Raw genomic sequence first — 18,870 nt, 5'->3', positions numbered from 1 at the left:
AACGCTGGAACGAGGCAGCAAAAATGTGGATACGGTTCAGTGTGCTGATGCAGATAACCAGTTTGTCATGTCAGAACCCTGCACTGCACTTTGAACCCGTGTGAATATTATGTCACCTTATGTTACGTTATCACAGTTTATGTTTGGCCCAATGTCATGTTATGCTGTGTAAGACTGTTATGCCATGTTATCATGTTATTTTATGTTATTAGAGCGGTCGATAAAACTACAAAAGCGCGTTATTAATGCAGTTATTTACCGTTTTAATGATTTATCATTCCGTCATGCTATGTTACGTAATGTCACATATTGTTGTGCTGTAATTCTATAGCATGCTATGTCATGTTACATCATATCGTACTTGTAATCTCCTGTTCTTTAATGTTATATCGTGATATTCAACGTCATGTTACACGCTCCAAACACAGTTTACAGAGGGTTCAGCAAGTCCAGAACTTTAAAATGCAGCTGTGCTCTAAGTCGCTCCGGACAACGCAGGTGATTAAAGGGTAATTAAGATAATTGTTTTTTAGCTTTGCGATTTGAGTCTTCCCAGTTCAGCTGACCATATCACCACCTGTAGAGGGAGAAATGTAAAAAGCCAGTAGAATATTCAGAGTTCGTTTAATCATTCATTAGCAGGCTTTTCAACCAGCGGACCGTGGGCCAAACACAGCACTCTAACAACCTCATTCCGGCCCTTTGATTATTTATATCAAAGGGCTAATAGGCTAATTAGCCCTGATGCTAAGCTCAAAAATACCCTTATTTCATTAAGATTTTAGCCCGGGCTGTGTCAGCGGAGGGAGTTAACAAGAATTAAACTGACAACCTACTTTTAAGGTTAAAAAGGTGCATTGTTTGACTTCTGCAATGTGTTGTCCATTACAATTCTGTTTCAATTTTGAAAATTAATAAAGCAGAAAAAAACAGGACATTGTTTAAACACATTTAAATCCCTAGCTTTGCATGTCAGACATACAAAAAGTCCAACCCCAAGTAGTGGAAAAAAAATAGCTCAATTGGCCTGATTTATATATTTGTAGTTACACATTTTTTCAAATCAGTTTAAATGTTTTGTTTTTTATTAACCTTTATTTATACATGGTGGGTTGGCATAGAATACTTGGCTTTTAGCATGCTTGTTTAATGCAATGCACAGGATTAAAAGTTGTATTTCAGGCTTATATGTTATCAGGTCTTGGTCCAACCCAAATATGTTCTATCTTTATTGCTGTCATATTTGTTTTTCTTAATTGCTGTACTTTAAAGTACTCTTTGAGTCGGCTGTAATAACCAGGGGTGGATGAGTTCACCATCATCTGTACCCCTACTCAGAATAGAAGTAGGGAGGACTAATTTCAGTCACTCAACCTTAGAAATAACCTAAATATGAACTGTAGTGACAGTCAATCAATTAGGAGGCTACGTAAAAGCGTGTTTGCCAAGCTTTCATTGAACAATCCTGTTCATCGCCTTATCACAGGTATTTGAGGAGTGCAGTATTACTTTTCTTTTTCAGTTTTCAGCTCTAGACTGCACTTACAAGAGGAGCAGAGGTGTGTGAAACACTTTGGGGCGTGCTGTGGGATTCCTCACCTTCAATGACCCAGCAGAAACTGGCTGCCTATGAGCACTCTCTCTAGGAAGGTCTGTTACCTGACTTCCCATGTGGGCGGCCTTTAGTTTGTTAGCCCGCGATGACTCATGGTCTTCAGTACAAAAGACATTTGGACAAAGGGAGTTGAATAACTGCCAACTGCTACAGTTGCTGGTCGGACAGTATCTCGGACAAAACATGGGCTGAAAGTGAGACTCTGACAAAGGAAGCAGAGCCCTTTTGATAACTGCTTTGGGCACAATAGTGTTACAAAAAGAATCACAGGAGGCAACAACCCCTCTTGAATGTTGAACTTGCGGAAATAAATAGCACACTGACAGTTGGATAGAACAGATAGGAGTGTTCAGAGTATCAAGACTGGTCAAGTGACGTAGAGATGGAACAAACAATACAAACCAGTCGGTGCTGTAGCGCTGCGGTGGTTTAACAGTGGGGTAGATGGCGTCTTTGGAGGCGGCCGCTCCCTCTCTGTGGAGCCAGGAGGAGGGCGGGGGGCCCAGTGGGGGCCAGTAGCTGTCCTCGCTCACGGAGCTCAACAGCACCTCTGCTAGTTTCCTCGCTGCGGACTAGGAGGAAAACAATGTATTAATGGAACACTGCAAATACTGGGTTGATGAGAGTAGGATAATAATGTCAACAGGAACATGATAAGGAGTAAAACTGTACTTTAGGGAACAGTCTTCAGTGATAAAAGCAGTGTATCATTTGTTTGTCATATTGCCTGTTGGCTTAACTTTGTTTAGAGTGTCAACATAAAGCATAAAGCTTGTAATCTACACTTGAATGCCCTGATACACTGTAGAAATATAAAATACTTGGAAGCTAACAGCAATGCAGACAGTAAAAACTATTTGTGTGGGACACTACGCGTGCGTGTGTGCGTGTGTGTGTGCGACACCTCACCTTTCTGAAGCTCTGAGACCCTCGTGACTCCACCACCCTGAGCACCCTACGCAGCTGGTGAGCACCCTGCGCAAGATGACTAACAGAAACACACACACACACACACACACACACACACACACAGACACACAGAGTAGGCGTATATCAGTGAGATGTATAGGTTGTGAAGGTGTAACGCTGAAGAAAAAGAAAAAAGCTGACAGTTATAAGAGAACTTTGTCAACAACTCCACTGATATTCTGACTGCATTCAGCTTCAAATAGCCAGGTTCTCAGCCTGCCATATAAACAAAATGGGAATGTTCCATAATGAGTGGAGCTGTACACCAGCTGCTAGCATTTCTAGTACTGAATTAACTCTGAAACTGTTCGAACACAAGCTAAACATCATAACCTTCATGAAGGCAATTTCACTGCAGGGCTGTTGTATTAGACTGCATCATTTCTAGGTAGGCGCACCTAATAAACTGGAAGCTGAGTGCATTTGACAGTTAGAGCAACACTGACACCTGCTGGTCTAAAATAAAAAATGCAACCACTGTTGCACTGAGGCTGAGTGGCGCTCAAAAGCTTTGGCTTTGATTTCTTCTCCTCCTCACTTTCCTACAACAGAATACTAAGAGAGCCCAGCGTTCCCTCTATTACAGACGAGGCTGCAGCCATTAAACATGCTGCATAACCAGCGATGAACAAAACACAGGTAGATTAGTTCCAGTTGGTGATAATTTAAGCTCTTAAGTATCGCGTCAAAAGTAGTTTTAAAAAAAGCCACTTTGAACAGAACATTCTCAGTGTTTACAGAGCAGCACAGCTCAGAGACAGTGTGTGTGTGTGTGTTTGTGTTGGTGTGTATGCAGGGTTGGCAGACTCACCCCCTCTGCAGTAAACAAAGGTAAGCACTCTGTAATGCAGCCTGCAGGAAGTAGCCCAGCTCCATGTCCACAGGTGGAAGCAGACTGGCTTTGGCTGTCTTGGTGTGGGGTGTTGACACTGTCTGAAAATACAAATATAATATATAAATGGAATGAAACTGACAAACACACAACATTTCCTCTGAAGGTAAAATGTCCTCAAGTGGTGCAGACACGCCGATACAACAATACATTTTTACTTTCAATGTTAGTGACACGACACAAACGCTCACTCACTCACACCAACAACCTGCACACGTATCATGCGTACTCTACATGTATACACAAACACACCTTGTCAAGCTCCTGCAGGTAGGACAGAGCGGCGTCACAGGCCCTGAGGAAACAGGACAGACTCTCCTCCTCTCGCTCTGACAGACGCACACGAGACACTGAAGAGACTGTCTGGTGGTCCAGGGACAGACCTGAAACACGACCAGAGACAATATGCGTGGACTTAACCATAATATTATAAATACAGAGCAAGCAGGTAATGCAGTGAACACATTACATACTGAAAATCATATGTGCAGTATCATTTACAATAGAGGTTCCTTTAAATTTGAATCTAATAATAACCATAATGGAGAAGATATAAAGAATATTTTAAAAAATTGCATTTGTAACAAATACATTACATAAATGACAAGGTTATTGTCAAAGGATTTGATAACTAATAATGTATTTACACTTCTGTTCGATATTTAATAAATTACATAGTTTCCCCCTCTAGTCAAAATGCGTTTTTCTTCTTGTTCATGGTGTTGAATATTGAATCTTCACTGTGTAAACTGAAGGCTGTTTTCACATTCATTGCTCAAAGTGTAAATTTTTTTCTATGCTCATTAAAAAAAAAAGAATCCAGAAAAATTAGGCCTACGAGCATTATTTGACAAAATGTAAGATGCTGCTACAATGCAGTTTTACAGTTTGGGACATTTTAGTTTTGGCTCCACGTCTTTCCCTGTTTTGTCTCATATATTTTAGTCAGCAGGAAATATACAGTGATTTTAATGTAACAGAAAACAGACCTCAACTCACAGCCAAAACGTATGAATGAGAAAAAGCCAAAAAGAAGAAAAAGATTCAACTAATTGTAGCTGATTAAAGCATCTTAAAGGACTTAAATGTATCTTTGATGCATTCTCCCCATCTCCGTATAGTCTTGTTCAGATGGAAGCACTGAACAGAGAAGAAGAAGTGAGCAGGCCGGTCTTGGTCCAGATGCCAGGTCTGACGTCCGTTAGCTGACTTATTGGTACAAATAAGCAGTGAGCAGGAACATTTCTAGACTGCAGGAGGCCTGTGACGGACGGCAGCCTCAAAACCAGACGCCAGCCCTAATCAAATAAACAGACAGCTGCCGATGGACAAGACATCATCACCCAAATATTCATCTGACTTCATTCTCATAATAATATGCAACATGTACACAGGAAGCCATGGGAAGGAGCTGTGCTGCTCCCCGAGGGACTCTATCTGTTCTCTCGTGAAGGATGTGAGAGTCAGTCATAATAATCCACTGTAAATATCATGTACTGTGCTTCAAAATAATCAAAGGAAATCAAAATCTAATTCTCCTCATTTTCATGAGCATGAGGTCATGTATGAGCATCAGGAAACGGGGGGGGGGGGGGGGGGGGGGGGGTGGGGGGGGGTAATGATGATGGTTATGAGTGTAACAAGATTAGAGTGCAATGTTCTGTGGATGTGATCTTTAATCACGCTGATGTTTAAAACAGACAAAATACTTCAAGATTGTATTTGACTGGAAAAAAGGCACATTTTTTTAAAGTGACCAGAAATGAATGTAATATAAAAAAAATAATAATAATAAAAGAAGGCATGCTTGGACTTCTGACAGCTTGTGTGTGTGACCGTGAGTAACAGTAAATGCTTCCCTGACATATGACTCACACTCATCGGGTTTTTAAAACAGCATCTGTGTAGGAATCTGCCAGTGGCGATAAATCTGTTCCCTGCAGGGGTTTGAGTTGTTGCTTTACTCTGAATCTACTCCTTTCTGTTCAGATTGGACCTCAGAATGTTTACAATTTTAGAATACAAACCAAATGTGTTATGACTGATCAAAAAGTCAAAGCATGAAGAAGATGGTTTTTTTTTTTTTTTTTAGAAAAGATTCAAACTAATATGGTGGGAATTCTGTCAGTGTACATTTATGATACATTTTGCGAATTTCATTAAAAGAATCGTTTGTTCTGAGTGACGGAGTGGATATAAAAGGTATCACTCTTTACACTCTCAACTAATATCATATTCTAATATCTATTTAGATATTAGACAAATCCGACCCCTCCGTGAACTTATTTTCCCGATAGTGACCGCCGTTCTATACATTATCCCTTACACATTTGAGTGTTACCTGACTGAAATGCATGAAATGGCCAAAAAGTACAGAAGAAAGTGACTGAATTGAACTGAATGACATGAATTGTAATTTAGTTTTTTTTATTTTATTCTACTGAATGCCAGTAAGTACACTTGAACTACACTGCCTACTTTTTCACTCGAGGGCACAAAGCTGTTTGGAAAGTTTGGGATGACTCACATGTTATTACTTTGGTGTACTCCAGCAGAGGAAGCTCAAGAGAAAACCTTTCACATCATCAGTGTCATCCACAATCTGAGGTTAAGATAATGATAAAAAAAAAAAAAAAACTCCCCGAGAGGTTACTGACATAACTATCCTATCTGTCCGATCACGCTGATGTTTTCCAGCCGTGTGACGTTCATCTCCACAGATTGGATTTCATCAGCCTGCCCACCTCCCTTCCACTTCCACTTCCACTTCAAAACCCCCGTACAAGGTCATTGTGATTTTTGGGGCTGTAATAACTTCTCACAAAGGGATTAGGAATGGGATCATCAAAGGAAATGTGTACAGAGAGCTGCTCAGGGGTGTTTTCAGTTCTCTGGGCTGCCTAAGCTCACTTAAGGCCCAGGATGACAGGTAGGAGATCCGCTGTACATGTGCAGCAATACAGTGGATGTCCAAAAAGTCTGCAGTCCTAGTGGCAGGTTGCGTAAGGTGCAGCTGATATACTGTGTTACATTCAGTCTTTCTCGACAAAATCAAATGTATATTTTTAGGGCCTAACGCACGTTTGTGAAGCCGATTTCTAAGTATTTTAACTGTCGATTGATTGTATTGCTATTAATTCAAATTCATACTTAAATTCCAGTGAACTGTGTTGCTGCTTGTCACGGTTCTTTTGCCTCCTCTCCTTGCCTAGCACTGATTTGTGTCTGTTTTTGTGTTTGTTACTCTGTTACTTCGTAATAATGTCAGTGGCAGCTCGTTTTATTTATGGTGAGGAAAATGTTAAGTGAACGCTGAAGATGCTGACATAAGCTTATGAGTTGATACGGCTAATTTTCACCAATAAAGTCTCTTATTTACACATCAAGTAGATATGGGCATTAAACATTAACATTCATTTGGAGTCATGTTTCCAGACATCTCAAAAGTGATTAATTCAATATTTAGCTCTGTTTTCTGAAGAGAAATATTTGTCTCTTTAGCTGCTAAATGCTCCACTATGTATTCACTCACCAGGTAGTCTCTACCTGTGTCCTTCTGCTGCTGGCTGCTGAGCAGGTAGTGTACAGTCCATTTATCAAAGGTCTTAAGTGAAAACAGCTGTCTGAGTCACCTCTGTCAAAACGCTAATGAGAGCGGTCAAACTGCACAAAACAGTGAAGCTGCAGGCGGTTAAACTAAAAACAATGAGCTGACAGATACTAGGAGGCTTCACAGCTGAGGGGAACTGGAAAGCTTGGTGGTAAATATCTTTGGTTACTCATATGATCCATCTTTAGCATAAAAATACTGATTAAAAGCATCTTTACAGGACAGTTAGAAAAAAGTTATCATTATTCATCAATTATTAAGCTGCAGCCAGTAGTCTTTGGTTTCTGGACTGTTAGTTGGACAAAAGGAGCGGAATTTGAGCTCTGGGATATCATAATCAGCACTTTTCACTACATTTTAACATTTTGTATACTGATTTATCAATTGATTCATCATGAAGATAATCAGCAGATTAGCAGATAATGAAAATGCTGATTAGCTGCAGCCCTTCTGTGAGTCAGACGGAACCAGGAGGCCGATCTGTAAACAGTTACAGTCTGAGTAATCGTTTCCGATTCCTCCTCTCTTCCAGAGAAGTTTGGCTCATCTGCTGATTTGTTTACAATCTCAGTGATCATCTCCATGCTTGTGTTTGTTGTGCCCCGTCTGTCTTCTTGTTTGAGTGATGTGGTTATGTGTGCAGATCTTTGAACTGTTCTTGATGAGGATGAAGTTTTTTTATTACTGTTTGTTATGATGGAAAAATACAACTATAGCCCTACTCACATGGGACAAGTATTACAGAGGAATACCAAGGAATCTCATGTAGTAGAAATTACGACCCCACGCTTGTGTTACATGCGGTGCATTTGCACGGCATGAGCAAAGACTATATTTTACCCATGTTTAGTGACAGTGTCTCCTGGATATGATGTCAAGGCTCCATGAAACATCAACATGTCAGAGCTGAACTGTTTCCTCTTAAACAGCCAGGTGACTAATGTGTTCCCCTTTAATACTCCCAGAGGTGTCCGCTACCTTTAATGACAAAAGCCTCGGCCAGCAGGCGGAGGTGGTAGGTCGGCTGGTCTTCCCTGGTCAGCTCCTCCAGTCCCACCCTGGCGCACATTCCCTGGGCGTCCCGGTAGCGACCCTGCACATAGTGCACCTTGGCCATCATCAGCAGAGCCTCGTTCAAATACCTGGGCTGGAGGACAAGAGGAAATGGCGAGAAGTGAAGCAGCAAAAACGAGGAGATTTATATCAAAAACGTCCTGTGATCGGTGCCACCGTGGCTTCAGCGCTTCCTTTATGTGGGTAGAATAAATCAAATAAACTAGGAAGAGACGGAGAGGATTCTACAGCTATGACTCGACCCCGATGAAACCCAGATGATACTAACTGTGAGATAGCCTCGGCTGAGGATGGCGTTGAGGTGGCTTTTGGCCCGTTTCAGTTTGGCCTGAGTCTTGTCGAGCAGAGGCGTGGAGCTCCGTAACAGGTCCATGTTTTCCTGCAGACACTCCTCTAACAGCGCCTCGGCCATCATCAGCGTCCCGTAGTCGTCTAAAAAAGGGGGGTGGGAATGAAAAAGTCAAAAAACAAGAGTGAAGTGAGTTTGTTGGAGCAGGTCTGGGCTTAGGGTCGCAGGTCATTTGTGTCCGTAGCCAAAGCAAACCTCAGTCATTCCATTAAAAACAGCATTTCCCACCAGCTCGGGGAGAGGAGTTCAACTATGCAACAGTCCTGAGGTCTATTTAGAAGCTACAGTTTCCATTTCCCTCATACTTCCTTTAAATAGACTTAACAGTGTTCTCATATGATAAGCACTGCACGTCTACCTCCACGGAATCAAGATACCAAAGTTTATTTAAACAGTAAACCAACGCTGTTCTGACCCAGGCCTCGGTGTCCAGTAGCTGAGGTTTCTCTGTACACACACACTCGATTAAAGCCTTCCTGTTTAGCCTTGTCATTCTGCCTGTGTGTGTTCTGACGCCAACTGTGTGAGCGGCGTTTTTATGTCCCAATGCGCTCAACATATTTGCCAGTTAGTTTTATCAGCACAGCCAAGGCTAAAGCTATCAGGGAGGGGGAAGGTGAGGCGCAAACAGCAGGACGTGTCTCAGCGCAGAACTACAGCGAGAGCCGTTGAATGGTTTCACACAGGTTGCAGCCTGGATCTGCAGTTCTCGTTGCTTCATCTGTGATTCTCTCTGTTTTCCGGGAGTCATTTTGTGACGCATCGCTATTTGTCTACATCCTCTTCAGTCAGTAACTTCCCGATTTACACAAACCACAGCTGAACCACCATTAAAGTACGAGTGCCCTGCAGGTGCTCATATTGCCATTTTCTGCTACTTCCTACTTTTCACAGATTTCAGACGCAAATATTTTACTTTTTTTTTACACCACGACATCTATTTGATTACTTTGATAAGTGACAACTAATTCAGATCAACGATGCAAATATATAATTGCCATAGAAATGATGATGTGACATTACTTTAACCAGCTGTAGCAATAAAACAAATGCACATATATAATATACATACATTATAAACTATTATTCAATAGTTCTGCAATGGACCATTCAGCTTCATGTGTAATTTCACTTTTTGTACAGTACGTATATTTTGTTTCTAATACTTCTGTACCTTTACTTGAAGGTGCAATACATGTAAGGTAAAAGCTGCTGACGTTAGCTACCGTTAGCTTGTTAGCTATGTTAGATTTGCAGTTGGTGGTTAGGGTTAGCATGCTACTTTCAGCGGACTACGCTACACAGACAGCCTTACCTAATCTATTAACAGACTAACAGAGTCTTACTATGATGTGATATTGTTATTGTTACCTCAGTACAAAACAAATATGAGTAATTCCTCCACTGCTGGCAATTGCGATGGTTTAGAAACCATGACATTTTTTTAAAAGGGGAAACTCATTTTGATAAACCCATGAAAAAAAATCACTTAAAGCAAAACTGGCACGTTTCAGTTAATTGGTTTAACAGCCCAGAACTTTATTGTTTTGGTTCAGTCTAACATCTCATCAGCCTTGAACATTATCCGTCCAACACCAACCGACAGACGAACAAAGTTATCTAGTTATCAGCTAGTGTTAGCTGGTGAAAACAGCGACATATTCGGGGCTAACTGGACAGAAGCATGACTCCAAGTGAAAGCTAAATGTGACTGCTCCGGGCTGGTTGTGTGAATAAGACGATCAATCCAAAAGGTGAAACCAGTGATAGGACACTGATGCAGCAGCTTCGTCAAGCCATCTTATGTGTTTACAGCTTGTGTCTGCTGCCCCCCACGTGGCCAAACCTGTTGATTTAAATAGATTACATTCTGGTTTCTGGGCTACAACAGGTGGGGAGACTCGTGCAGGGCAGTGGGGGGACTTACTGAGGCCAGTCCAGAGTCCCCCCAGTGCAACCCTCACATTATGTTATTAATGTTAATAATTTAAGTAAAAATTCCACATTTCTTTCGGTAAATTTGTATTTTCGAATGTGAAAGTTGGAAAGAAAATGCTGTTCCAAAGACTTCAATAGAAGAATTGAGTATAACTACGGATCTTCTACATACTTGGTGCTTTGGGCGGCGCAGGAGGAAGATGCACTCAACACATTTGTTAGACCTCCAGGACACACAGAATAGGCTATTTTCTTTTTTTCTTCCTGCATTCTCAAACTTGCTTAGAGAGGCTGGAAAACAGTGGATACGGTTCATAAAATGACCACAAAATATTTTAACTGCAGGATGTAATCTCTCGTCCTGATTGTTAAAACCCTCCAAATTCCCACAGAAATACAACACTTTGGCGTCTGACCTGCACTAAATTGTAACTTCTGCTGTGATTTGGTGTATTTGCCACCACTGCAATTTGGTTTCCCCCTGTGGGAATAGTGAACAGCGAGCGGTGCATAGTATCAGCTTTTGACTGACAAAGAATTAAACTATCCAGTCTGCATCAAAGTAAAATCACCTTGAACTACAAGAGATCCCTGAATGAAAAGTACACAACAAGCAGCAGCCTTTTTACAGTTTAATTAACAGCGGTGTGAGCTTTTACAGCCAAGTATAATTCCTCATCACCTGCACTGAAGTTCCTCTATCTCTAATCTAACACTCCCAGTGCACCATGCCTCCCATGCGCACCTAATGTCAGATCAGCTAATGTGACCCATGCATGCGCACAGTGATACCACATTGATTTAACACTTCAGTGCGTGTGCAGGCGGGGGAGAAACTTGCTGCACCGCACTATCAGCTACTTATGGGCACAATAACAGCGGGCATGCGGTCGAGTCACCTGAACCCGTATTTACTCTGCCGAGGTGATAGGTGGAGGCAGGTGCATTAGTGACCTACCGGAGAAATGCTTTATGAGGCACAGAAACGATAAGTGTGTTTGCATTTCTTTGGGCATGTGGTGTGGAATGATTTGTGGAAAGCCTGTTTTTTTGCACGAGATATGGCGGCCCTATCCTGCGAGAGAGGGCTTAACAATATAGAGGGTCATACAGTTCCTTTGATCATGTACACACTCTTTCATTGTGTATACTCTAAACTTCCAGGGAGGGACCTTTTTTATTGTTTGAGGCATCCGGCAACTCCTCTCTGACCCCCTGTCCTGACCCACTGGGGCACATTAAAGCTGCTCATCATCTTTATTATTTGTGGCATAAATCTGCTGAAGGGGAACCTTTAAGTGTAGTAACTCACTTGTTCTTGCTGAAAGACCAAAGTCCAACTTGTGTACAATTCAACCTACACACTGCAAAAAGTATCCCTCCTTGACAATAACTTCAGATTCTGAGACTTAAAGGGGCTCTATGGAGCTTTGGAAAAACAACCCAAACCCGGATTTGTAATATTTACAATAGGAGGGCATGAAACAAAATGGTAAATATTTATGTTTTTCATAACTGAATAAACAAGCTGCTCTCAGAGGGAAATAATGTCCCCAGAGCACCGTTTTGAGCTAGAAAGGTGGCAGGGTCCGCCACATATAAACAAAGGAAAACAGTATGAAACTGCGTTGCCCTTTAAGGTCAGTTTTTATTCGGTTTATTCAGCCATGAAAACAAACAGTTTATTTGAGTTTGTGTAGGCATAAAAATAACAATATTTATCGTTTGATTAAATGTTTTTTCCTCAAAACTACATAGTACACCTTGAAAATAATATCAGTATATATATATATATATGTGTGTATTATCACACGTCAGTTGATCAAACATGCAAATTGGCTGAAATAAAATAAAAAAAAAAAAGGAATGGATATGGAGGATTTCCCCTTAAACTAATCTGGAACCAACTTCCTGAATCGTCCCTTAAAACAAGTGGAAATGAAACATGCGGATTCAACCTGTTTGCAGAACCCTTTTTCCCCCCCTTCCCTGGTCATTTTTTACAGTGTGCAGTAAAAACAGACAGGAAACTACAGGAGATACCTCAACTCAAGAACCCTCCAGGTGTTCAAAACCACTCACCGTCCTCGTGGAACCTAGCAGCGTTCATCTGGTCGATGATCGCCGGCATCTTGTCCCACTGACACTCGGCCCGGTAGCGCTCCATCTCCGTCTCCAGCCGGAGTTGGGTGAAGGAAACCCGGGATGCCATCGTCGCTCTGTCCCGGTGGTGACTGTACTCCCCGGACACGATGGGAGTAACTGCGGACTGGAAGGGAGAAATAAATGTGTAATCTTTGCGTGCGGAGGGGTGGGGTGTGTGGCTGTTACAGTAACACGGGCACTAAAGGTGATCCGAGAGGAAATCCAGAGCGCAGACATAAATGCATGGGGTTTAATTTACATTTTTACAACCAGGAATTCACTGTTAGGGTGTTCTTGTCATTACATCAATTTGTAATGTGATCTATCCGGTAGGCCTGGATCGTCATCTTACAAGAAAAACTACAATAATCAGGCAGTAAACTTTTTCAACCTCTTATTTTTCTTCTTCTTTGCAGCCCTCTTCAATGCATATAGTATATTACAGTGCATGCTCTGCATACATTGTCTTGTCTACCACTTTAAAATATGCATTAGTGACACCTGGCTGTAAAAGTGATTTTCTTGAAATGAATGTGGCATTTTCAGAGGGCTTGATCTGTAGCTGCTGGAAGTAAAAGAGAGGCTGTCCTGCTGCAAACAGCCACGTCCTTAATCTTTCCTGTTAACACTTTAACTGGATCAGGTAGGGCTTAACAGGCAGCAATGCAAAGGAGGCTGCAGCAAAGAGTGCAGCCCAGAAAGAGTCAGGGCGCATGCATATAAGGTGCTGTTTTCTTATGTTAATACTGGTCATTTCATTAATGATTTTCCTGGAAAAAATCAATCCGTAATTGCTTGGCTTGCTCCCTGATCTGGGTTCAGCAGCATTGGCAGGCTGACGCTGGCTCAGTGTCAAAATAATACATCTGTCAGCTACTGCCCTGTGACATGGAGTTGAACTATACGAACGACACAAGGTTGCACACACCAGTGAATGCGCTTGACAGAGCCAAATCAAGAAAATGTTCTTGAAGGAAGAGGGAGAAATTCACATGAATCAGATGGACAACGGGGACAACAACAGAGCGTGTAAACACAGGGGGAGACAAGGGTCACTCACTGACTACTGGAGGGTTTTGACTATATCAGCTACTGTATGACATTTACAAAACCTCAAGCCTCTTGAACAGAGCTTTAGCAGCGTCATTTTCTCTCTGGAAACTTGACATTTGCTTGACACAAATCGACGCTTCTCCTCCGACTCAGTGAACTCCAGCACACAGACAGGCAGCGTGTTTCTGTGGATTTGACAGCTGAGCGGCTGCTATAGTCACGCCCCCGATGACGTCATGAAAGAGTAGCCTCAACGGGCACTCTTTTCTTTGTCAAGATATCTAACACCTTGACGTACTTTGTCTCCCTGAAAGCGCCCGTAGAGCTCACAAATGAGGCTACAACGTGAATATTTTATTCAAAATAACATGAACATTAGCTTGTGTCAGTTTTAGCTTGGCAACTTGGTGCTATTTTGCCCGGCGAACAGCAACGCTACGAAACAGGAAGTATGCGTTTGTTAACTACTGAAGGGCATTTCTGTTTTTTTAAGCTGTCTCATTGTTTTGATATTATTTTAGAAAACATAGGTGAAATATAATAAATTGTAATTCAGTCGTGAACAACTAAAAGTAACAATATAGTCTGTCTAGCAAAGTTTTGGTGAATACGTAAGTCAGCATAGCGACTTCTCTCGCTTCAGTTGTATCATCTCCGATAGCTTTAACCAATCACAATGAGCTGTCGTGTCCAAGTGGGGCTACGGCGAGTCACTAGGTCCTAAATAGCCGTGATTGAGCATTTGTCTCCAGCGAACTAAGAAAACAAGATAACTGTTCACGGAGTCAAGTGACGACACAAATCATATTCAAGTAAGTATGAAAATAACTCTTGGAGTAATGTATCATTTAACGCCATGAGTGGTTCTTGTATTAAACAGTTCATAGTATTTACACGCTGTAACCGTAGTGAAGTGAAGCTTCATGCTAACCAATCTTATCACTCAGCCTGTTAGCTTACGTTAATGTTTCCATTATTATGTGCTCTTTTACTGTAAGTTTACTATAACGTTAGATATGTAACCTCACAGTACCTACAATATGTTGCTCCATTATGACATTTTCACAGCGATGTGATATCGCTGGTCAGCTCATTGTTTTTCTATGTCCTTTAATGCATTCACCCCTTAACAGTGTTTACACACTTGCATGACTTTGTTTATCAAACATCAACAAACAAAAATGTGATTTATAAGAGTGACTTGACTGATTTGTGTCTCGTCTGTTGGCAGTATGGCAATACAGCTGCAGTAGAAAGCCAGCTGTTGACTAGAGCTGATTTAGCTTTATTAAGACCTCAAAGGGGCGTATATATGTCGTTTTTAGGAGAAGAAATTCAAACTCTGAATTGTAATTTCTGTAATATCAATGAGGGGATAATACAAACTCAGAAATATTAGTTTTTTCCATGACAGAATAAACAAGCTGTTCTCAGAAGAAAATAAGGTCACCAGAAGACTGTTTGAAGCTAGAAAGGTGGTAGGGTCCGCCACATATAAACAAAGCAAAACAGTATGACATTGTACTTTTAATGTCACTTTGTTTATTCAGTCATGGAAACAAAGGGAGTTTGTTTATTTATTTAATATTTAATCAAAAGATAAATACTGTTATTTTGGCATTAAAACTGCATAATGCAGCTTTAATAGGAGAAGCGCAAGATGAACTCCCTATTGATATACATCTTTACATGGGGTTTATTGAGTTACAGCGTTGGGATGTATGAATGAAAAGTTAGAGGGAAAACCCAATTTGATTAGAAATAGGGTCCCTAATTATGTGATATCCATCATAGATTAAAAGTATAAAGGACACTGTTGTTAATTTAACATGCTGTCTTCCTTTCTGTCATTTTTCCTGTCTGTGTGTACTGTCCAGCAGAATGAGGAGAGGCAGGTGTAGCATACAGTGGGGGGGTCTGCTCCTCCTCCTGTCTTCCTCTCTGCTCTGCGTTGACTCTCAGGGGGATCCACAGGGGCAGCAGCCACCGCCCGTCGTAGAAAGTGCGGCTCACATAACCGGCCATGGTCACGGTCGCCTGGACAAAAACATGGTCCAGGACAAAGAGTGAGTGACATCTCCTTCTCTGCCACTACACTACGCATGATTCACCGGTTATTTGCACAGAACTGTGGTTGGACTTTGAACACTGTCAGCAGCGCCATTCACACACTCTGTGTAATTGACTGTGTGTGACACGTATTTTTGTTGTTGTTCCAGCCACATCATGGAGCATTTAGAGGGAGTGATAGACAAACCAGAGAAAGACATGTCACCGCAGGAGCTTCAGCTGCACTATTTCAAGATGCATGATTACGATGGCAACAACCTGCTGGATGGGCTGGAGCTCGCCACTGCTATCACACATGTACACAGAGAGGTAGGTATATACAGTATGCAAGTATCTATATCTGTTTCTGTCCTCTTAGATGTGAACATATTGCCTGATAACTTGAATACAAGTAATTATTTGTCACTGACTGCTGAAGGATGTAATTCTACTTTTTAATTCAACACTTTATTTGCCAGCACTGACAGTGCCTTTGTAACTTTGTTATGGACTCTTGATTTGTGGACAACTGTTCTTTAAATTTTCAAATTCTTTCAAAAGATACATCATATGTCCTATCAAGAGTTCTATAACCACCATATGTTTATGGAATGTACCAAACTAAGGCCATATGGTCAAAATGAAATGATTTATTGAAGTGTAATAACGTTATTTCACTGTTAGACATGAAAGCAAAAAGAAGAGTCACTAGATGGCAGAAGGGTGCTACAACAGGGCTTGTGTTTTCTCACCTGCAAAACTTACAGTTGTTGCTCCTCGGGTGTGTGTAGGAGCACACCAATTTCAACGATTTAGGATTGAAATTGCAACACCCGTACTACCTTGTCAGAATATAAGTGAGGGGGAAAAAAAGGATGACAGAGGAGATTTTAAAGATTTAAATAAAAAAAAAGAAAAACAGAAGAGAGAAGAAAACTAAACAGAAAGCAAATTAACTTTACTCTGTTTGTATTTCACCATGGTAACCAACTTCTTAAAAATACACATTAATTAACACATAAATATCAAATTTTTAATCTGATGGTAACATGTGCTAGCACCTCTGGAACTTGCTCAAAGCTGCAACTCGGAGTGTGAGAAACTTAAATACTCACAAGTCAGACATTACATATCACGTTCTTCAGCCTGTGATGTTCAGCCCTCTATGATGTGACACGGTTTTTACATGGTGTGTAAGTTCCTTATGAATAGTATCTGTTTTGTCACATGTGCAGAATACATCCACATGAATGTTCGATGATCTTGTGTCTTTCTTAGGAGAGAGGAGAGAACGGCCAGCCAATGAGAGAGGAAGACCTCATTAATCTCATCGACGACGTTCTGAGGGACGATGACAAAAATAATGACGGTTATATAGATTACGCAGAGTTCGCCAAATCACTGGAGTAGAATGTCACCTGAACACTGACATCATTCATGTCCACAACAACAACAACAAGGAATCCGCAGAGAAGAGAAGTCAAGCTGAGACGCTGCCACTGCGCTGTCCAACACTCACCGTTTAATCTTTCCTTTCTCTCTCGCAGGTTATCTGTCCGATTTTTTTTTTTTTTTTACATTTAAAGCTTATGATACTTTTTCTTTTTTCATGTAATGTCCAATTTGGTGCAGAAAATCTGGTTCCTTGAAATCATGCCATTTGTAAAGGGTCAGTTCACCCCAAATCACTGTCAAACATATTTTTTTTCCACTTAACCCCTCATGGTACCCAAGCATAGATATATATTTTTTAAATTCTGTTTGGTGAAGTTGAGAGATCTCGGTGGAGTACATCTACCAACGAAAACTGTCCGCTTTGAGATCCTTGGACCATCTGGAGTGACCTGGACATTATTTCATGTCATTCTTTTAATGCAGTAAGCATCATAGAAAAAATGGGTAGGGCAGCAGAAATCGTAGTGGCAAGTTAGACTATGTGCCAAATATGGGGAATGGATATTGGATATATATTGGGTGAGTTGGCCCTTTAAACGTGAAGTACACCTGAAGTGGGTTCTTCTTTTAGTGGCGCTACCTTTAATTCTTTGTAGTCGCCCAATAGCATTTAAACAGAATGTCATCACTTAACATGGCCTACCGTTTCAAAAGCTTTTCACTGTGTGTAGTGTGCACGCTGCTGTGTGATACAGCATTTTCGGACCAAATGATTCCTTCTGTGAATCCATCTCATTTGCTGTTTGTGACGAGACAAATGGGTCGTTCTCATCACATTTGAAGGTTGCCTTGACCTACCCAGATGCTCAGTGTATAGCCTGATGTCATATGTGTAGAGAGGTTTATTTTGGAGAGAAACCGGCAGTTACAGGCCGGACGACCCAACACTGAATGTCACCAGCAGAGACTCCGTGCAGCATCGTGGTATGTCAGCGCCACACGTTTCTTCTTGATGTTGTATTTGCTGTTGTTTTCATGAAGATTTATATGAGCCAGTCACCGCCATCTTCACTGTAGCGTGTCAGCCAGCAGATACTCGTCATTAATCTAACGTCATGGAGTGAATGTAAAGCAGCACCAGGCTGCCGATCTTTATCACTGGATACTCTCAAAGCACACTGGTTGATGCTGCTGCAGCTGCAGGTGTTGATAAGCTGAATTCTCTTTGTGGTTTTCCAGTGGAGCTGTTGGTTAAAACCATTGAACTCAACATGTTCGCTTCAAATCATTAGCTGCCTTTAAAACAGATATGGATCAAACATCTGTGTGTGTGGGTTTTGAATCCATCTGTGATTCTTTCTGAAGTATAATTTCATATTGATGAATTCTATATTTTTGCCATCAGTATTGATTCTTCAATCAGTTCAGGTTGTTGAATGAAAATATTTAAAAAAAATCTCAAAGCATAACAGATGCAACTGTGTTGTCTCTGGAATGTGAAATATTAAAGATGTTCATCTACACATGTTGACTTGTGATGTGTGAGTTTTAGAAAAAACAACTGAACTGATGCATGGACCGACCACACTGGGGGGGATTGAAGGCGAAGATGACTTTTGGAATTCAATTCATATAAACATTAGTAGAAGCAAAGTGATACATTTGCATTACACATTTTGATCTCCTGCCATTCATAAGGGTTCACTCTGCCATGTCCACCCCACACTAGCTCTGTGTCCCGTCCGTGCCCCCCCCCCCATTAAAAATTACCTGGCTACGCT

The 18,870-nt window shown here is 41.3% G+C and overlaps 2 protein-coding genes across 3 annotated transcripts in view; one reads left to right on the top strand and one right to left on the bottom strand.

Annotated features, from left to right (window-relative positions):
* ttc7a (tetratricopeptide repeat domain 7A) overlaps positions 1 to 13,794 on the bottom strand; it is a 51,694-nt gene extending 37,900 nt beyond the window's left edge. The window contains exons 1-8 of the mRNA XM_030440993.1: positions 13,705 to 13,794; positions 12,530 to 12,716; positions 8,429 to 8,592; positions 8,065 to 8,233; positions 3,729 to 3,859; positions 3,396 to 3,517; positions 2,525 to 2,603; positions 2,018 to 2,187 (exon numbers count right to left, since the gene is read on the bottom strand). Coding sequence (XP_030296853.1) covers positions 2,018 to 2,187; positions 2,525 to 2,603; positions 3,396 to 3,517; positions 3,729 to 3,859; positions 8,065 to 8,233; positions 8,429 to 8,592; positions 12,530 to 12,716; positions 13,705 to 13,761 — 1,079 coding nt within the window. The 5' untranslated portion in view covers positions 13,762 to 13,794. The remainder of the gene's footprint in view (positions 1 to 2,017; positions 2,188 to 2,524; positions 2,604 to 3,395; positions 3,518 to 3,728; positions 3,860 to 8,064; positions 8,234 to 8,428; positions 8,593 to 12,529; positions 12,717 to 13,704) is intronic.
* Positions 13,795 to 14,305: 511 nt separating this feature from the next.
* Positions 14,306 to 18,614, top strand: mcfd2 (multiple coagulation factor deficiency 2, ER cargo receptor complex subunit). Of its 2 annotated transcripts, none has more exons than XM_030442961.1 (4): positions 14,306 to 14,457; positions 15,523 to 15,711; positions 15,865 to 16,024; positions 16,973 to 18,614. In XM_030442961.1, the coding sequence occupies exons 2-4, from the start codon at positions 15,527 to 15,529 to the stop codon at positions 17,102 to 17,104; spliced, it is 477 nt and encodes a 158-aa protein (XP_030298821.1). In that variant the 5' UTR covers positions 14,306 to 14,457; positions 15,523 to 15,526; the 3' UTR covers positions 17,105 to 18,614. The 2 variants fall into 2 exon arrangements, with proteins under 2 accessions (XP_030298821.1, XP_030298822.1); XM_030442962.1 differs by having other exon boundaries at positions 14,333 to 14,457; positions 15,526 to 15,711.
* Positions 18,615 to 18,870: the final 256 nt, after the last annotated feature.

This window comes from Sparus aurata, chromosome 15 (genome assembly GCF_900880675.1).
Source record: "Sparus aurata chromosome 15, fSpaAur1.1, whole genome shotgun sequence".
Classification (NCBI taxonomy): Eukaryota; Metazoa; Chordata; class Actinopteri; order Spariformes; family Sparidae; genus Sparus; species Sparus aurata.
This window is presented reverse-complemented; position numbering and strand designations above follow the sequence as displayed.

Coding starts and splice junctions, on each gene's coding strand:
- mcfd2 (XM_030442961.1), top strand. CDS start 15,527: ATGAGGAGAGGCAGGTGTAGCATACAGTGGGGGGGTCTGCTCCTCCTC. Junction 15,712..15,864: donor AACATGGTCCAGGACAAAGA/GTGAGTGACATC, acceptor TTGTTGTTCCAG/CCACATCATGGAGCATTTAG. Junction 16,025..16,972: donor TCACACATGTACACAGAGAG/GTAGGTATATAC, acceptor TGTCTTTCTTAG/GAGAGAGGAGAGAACGGCCA.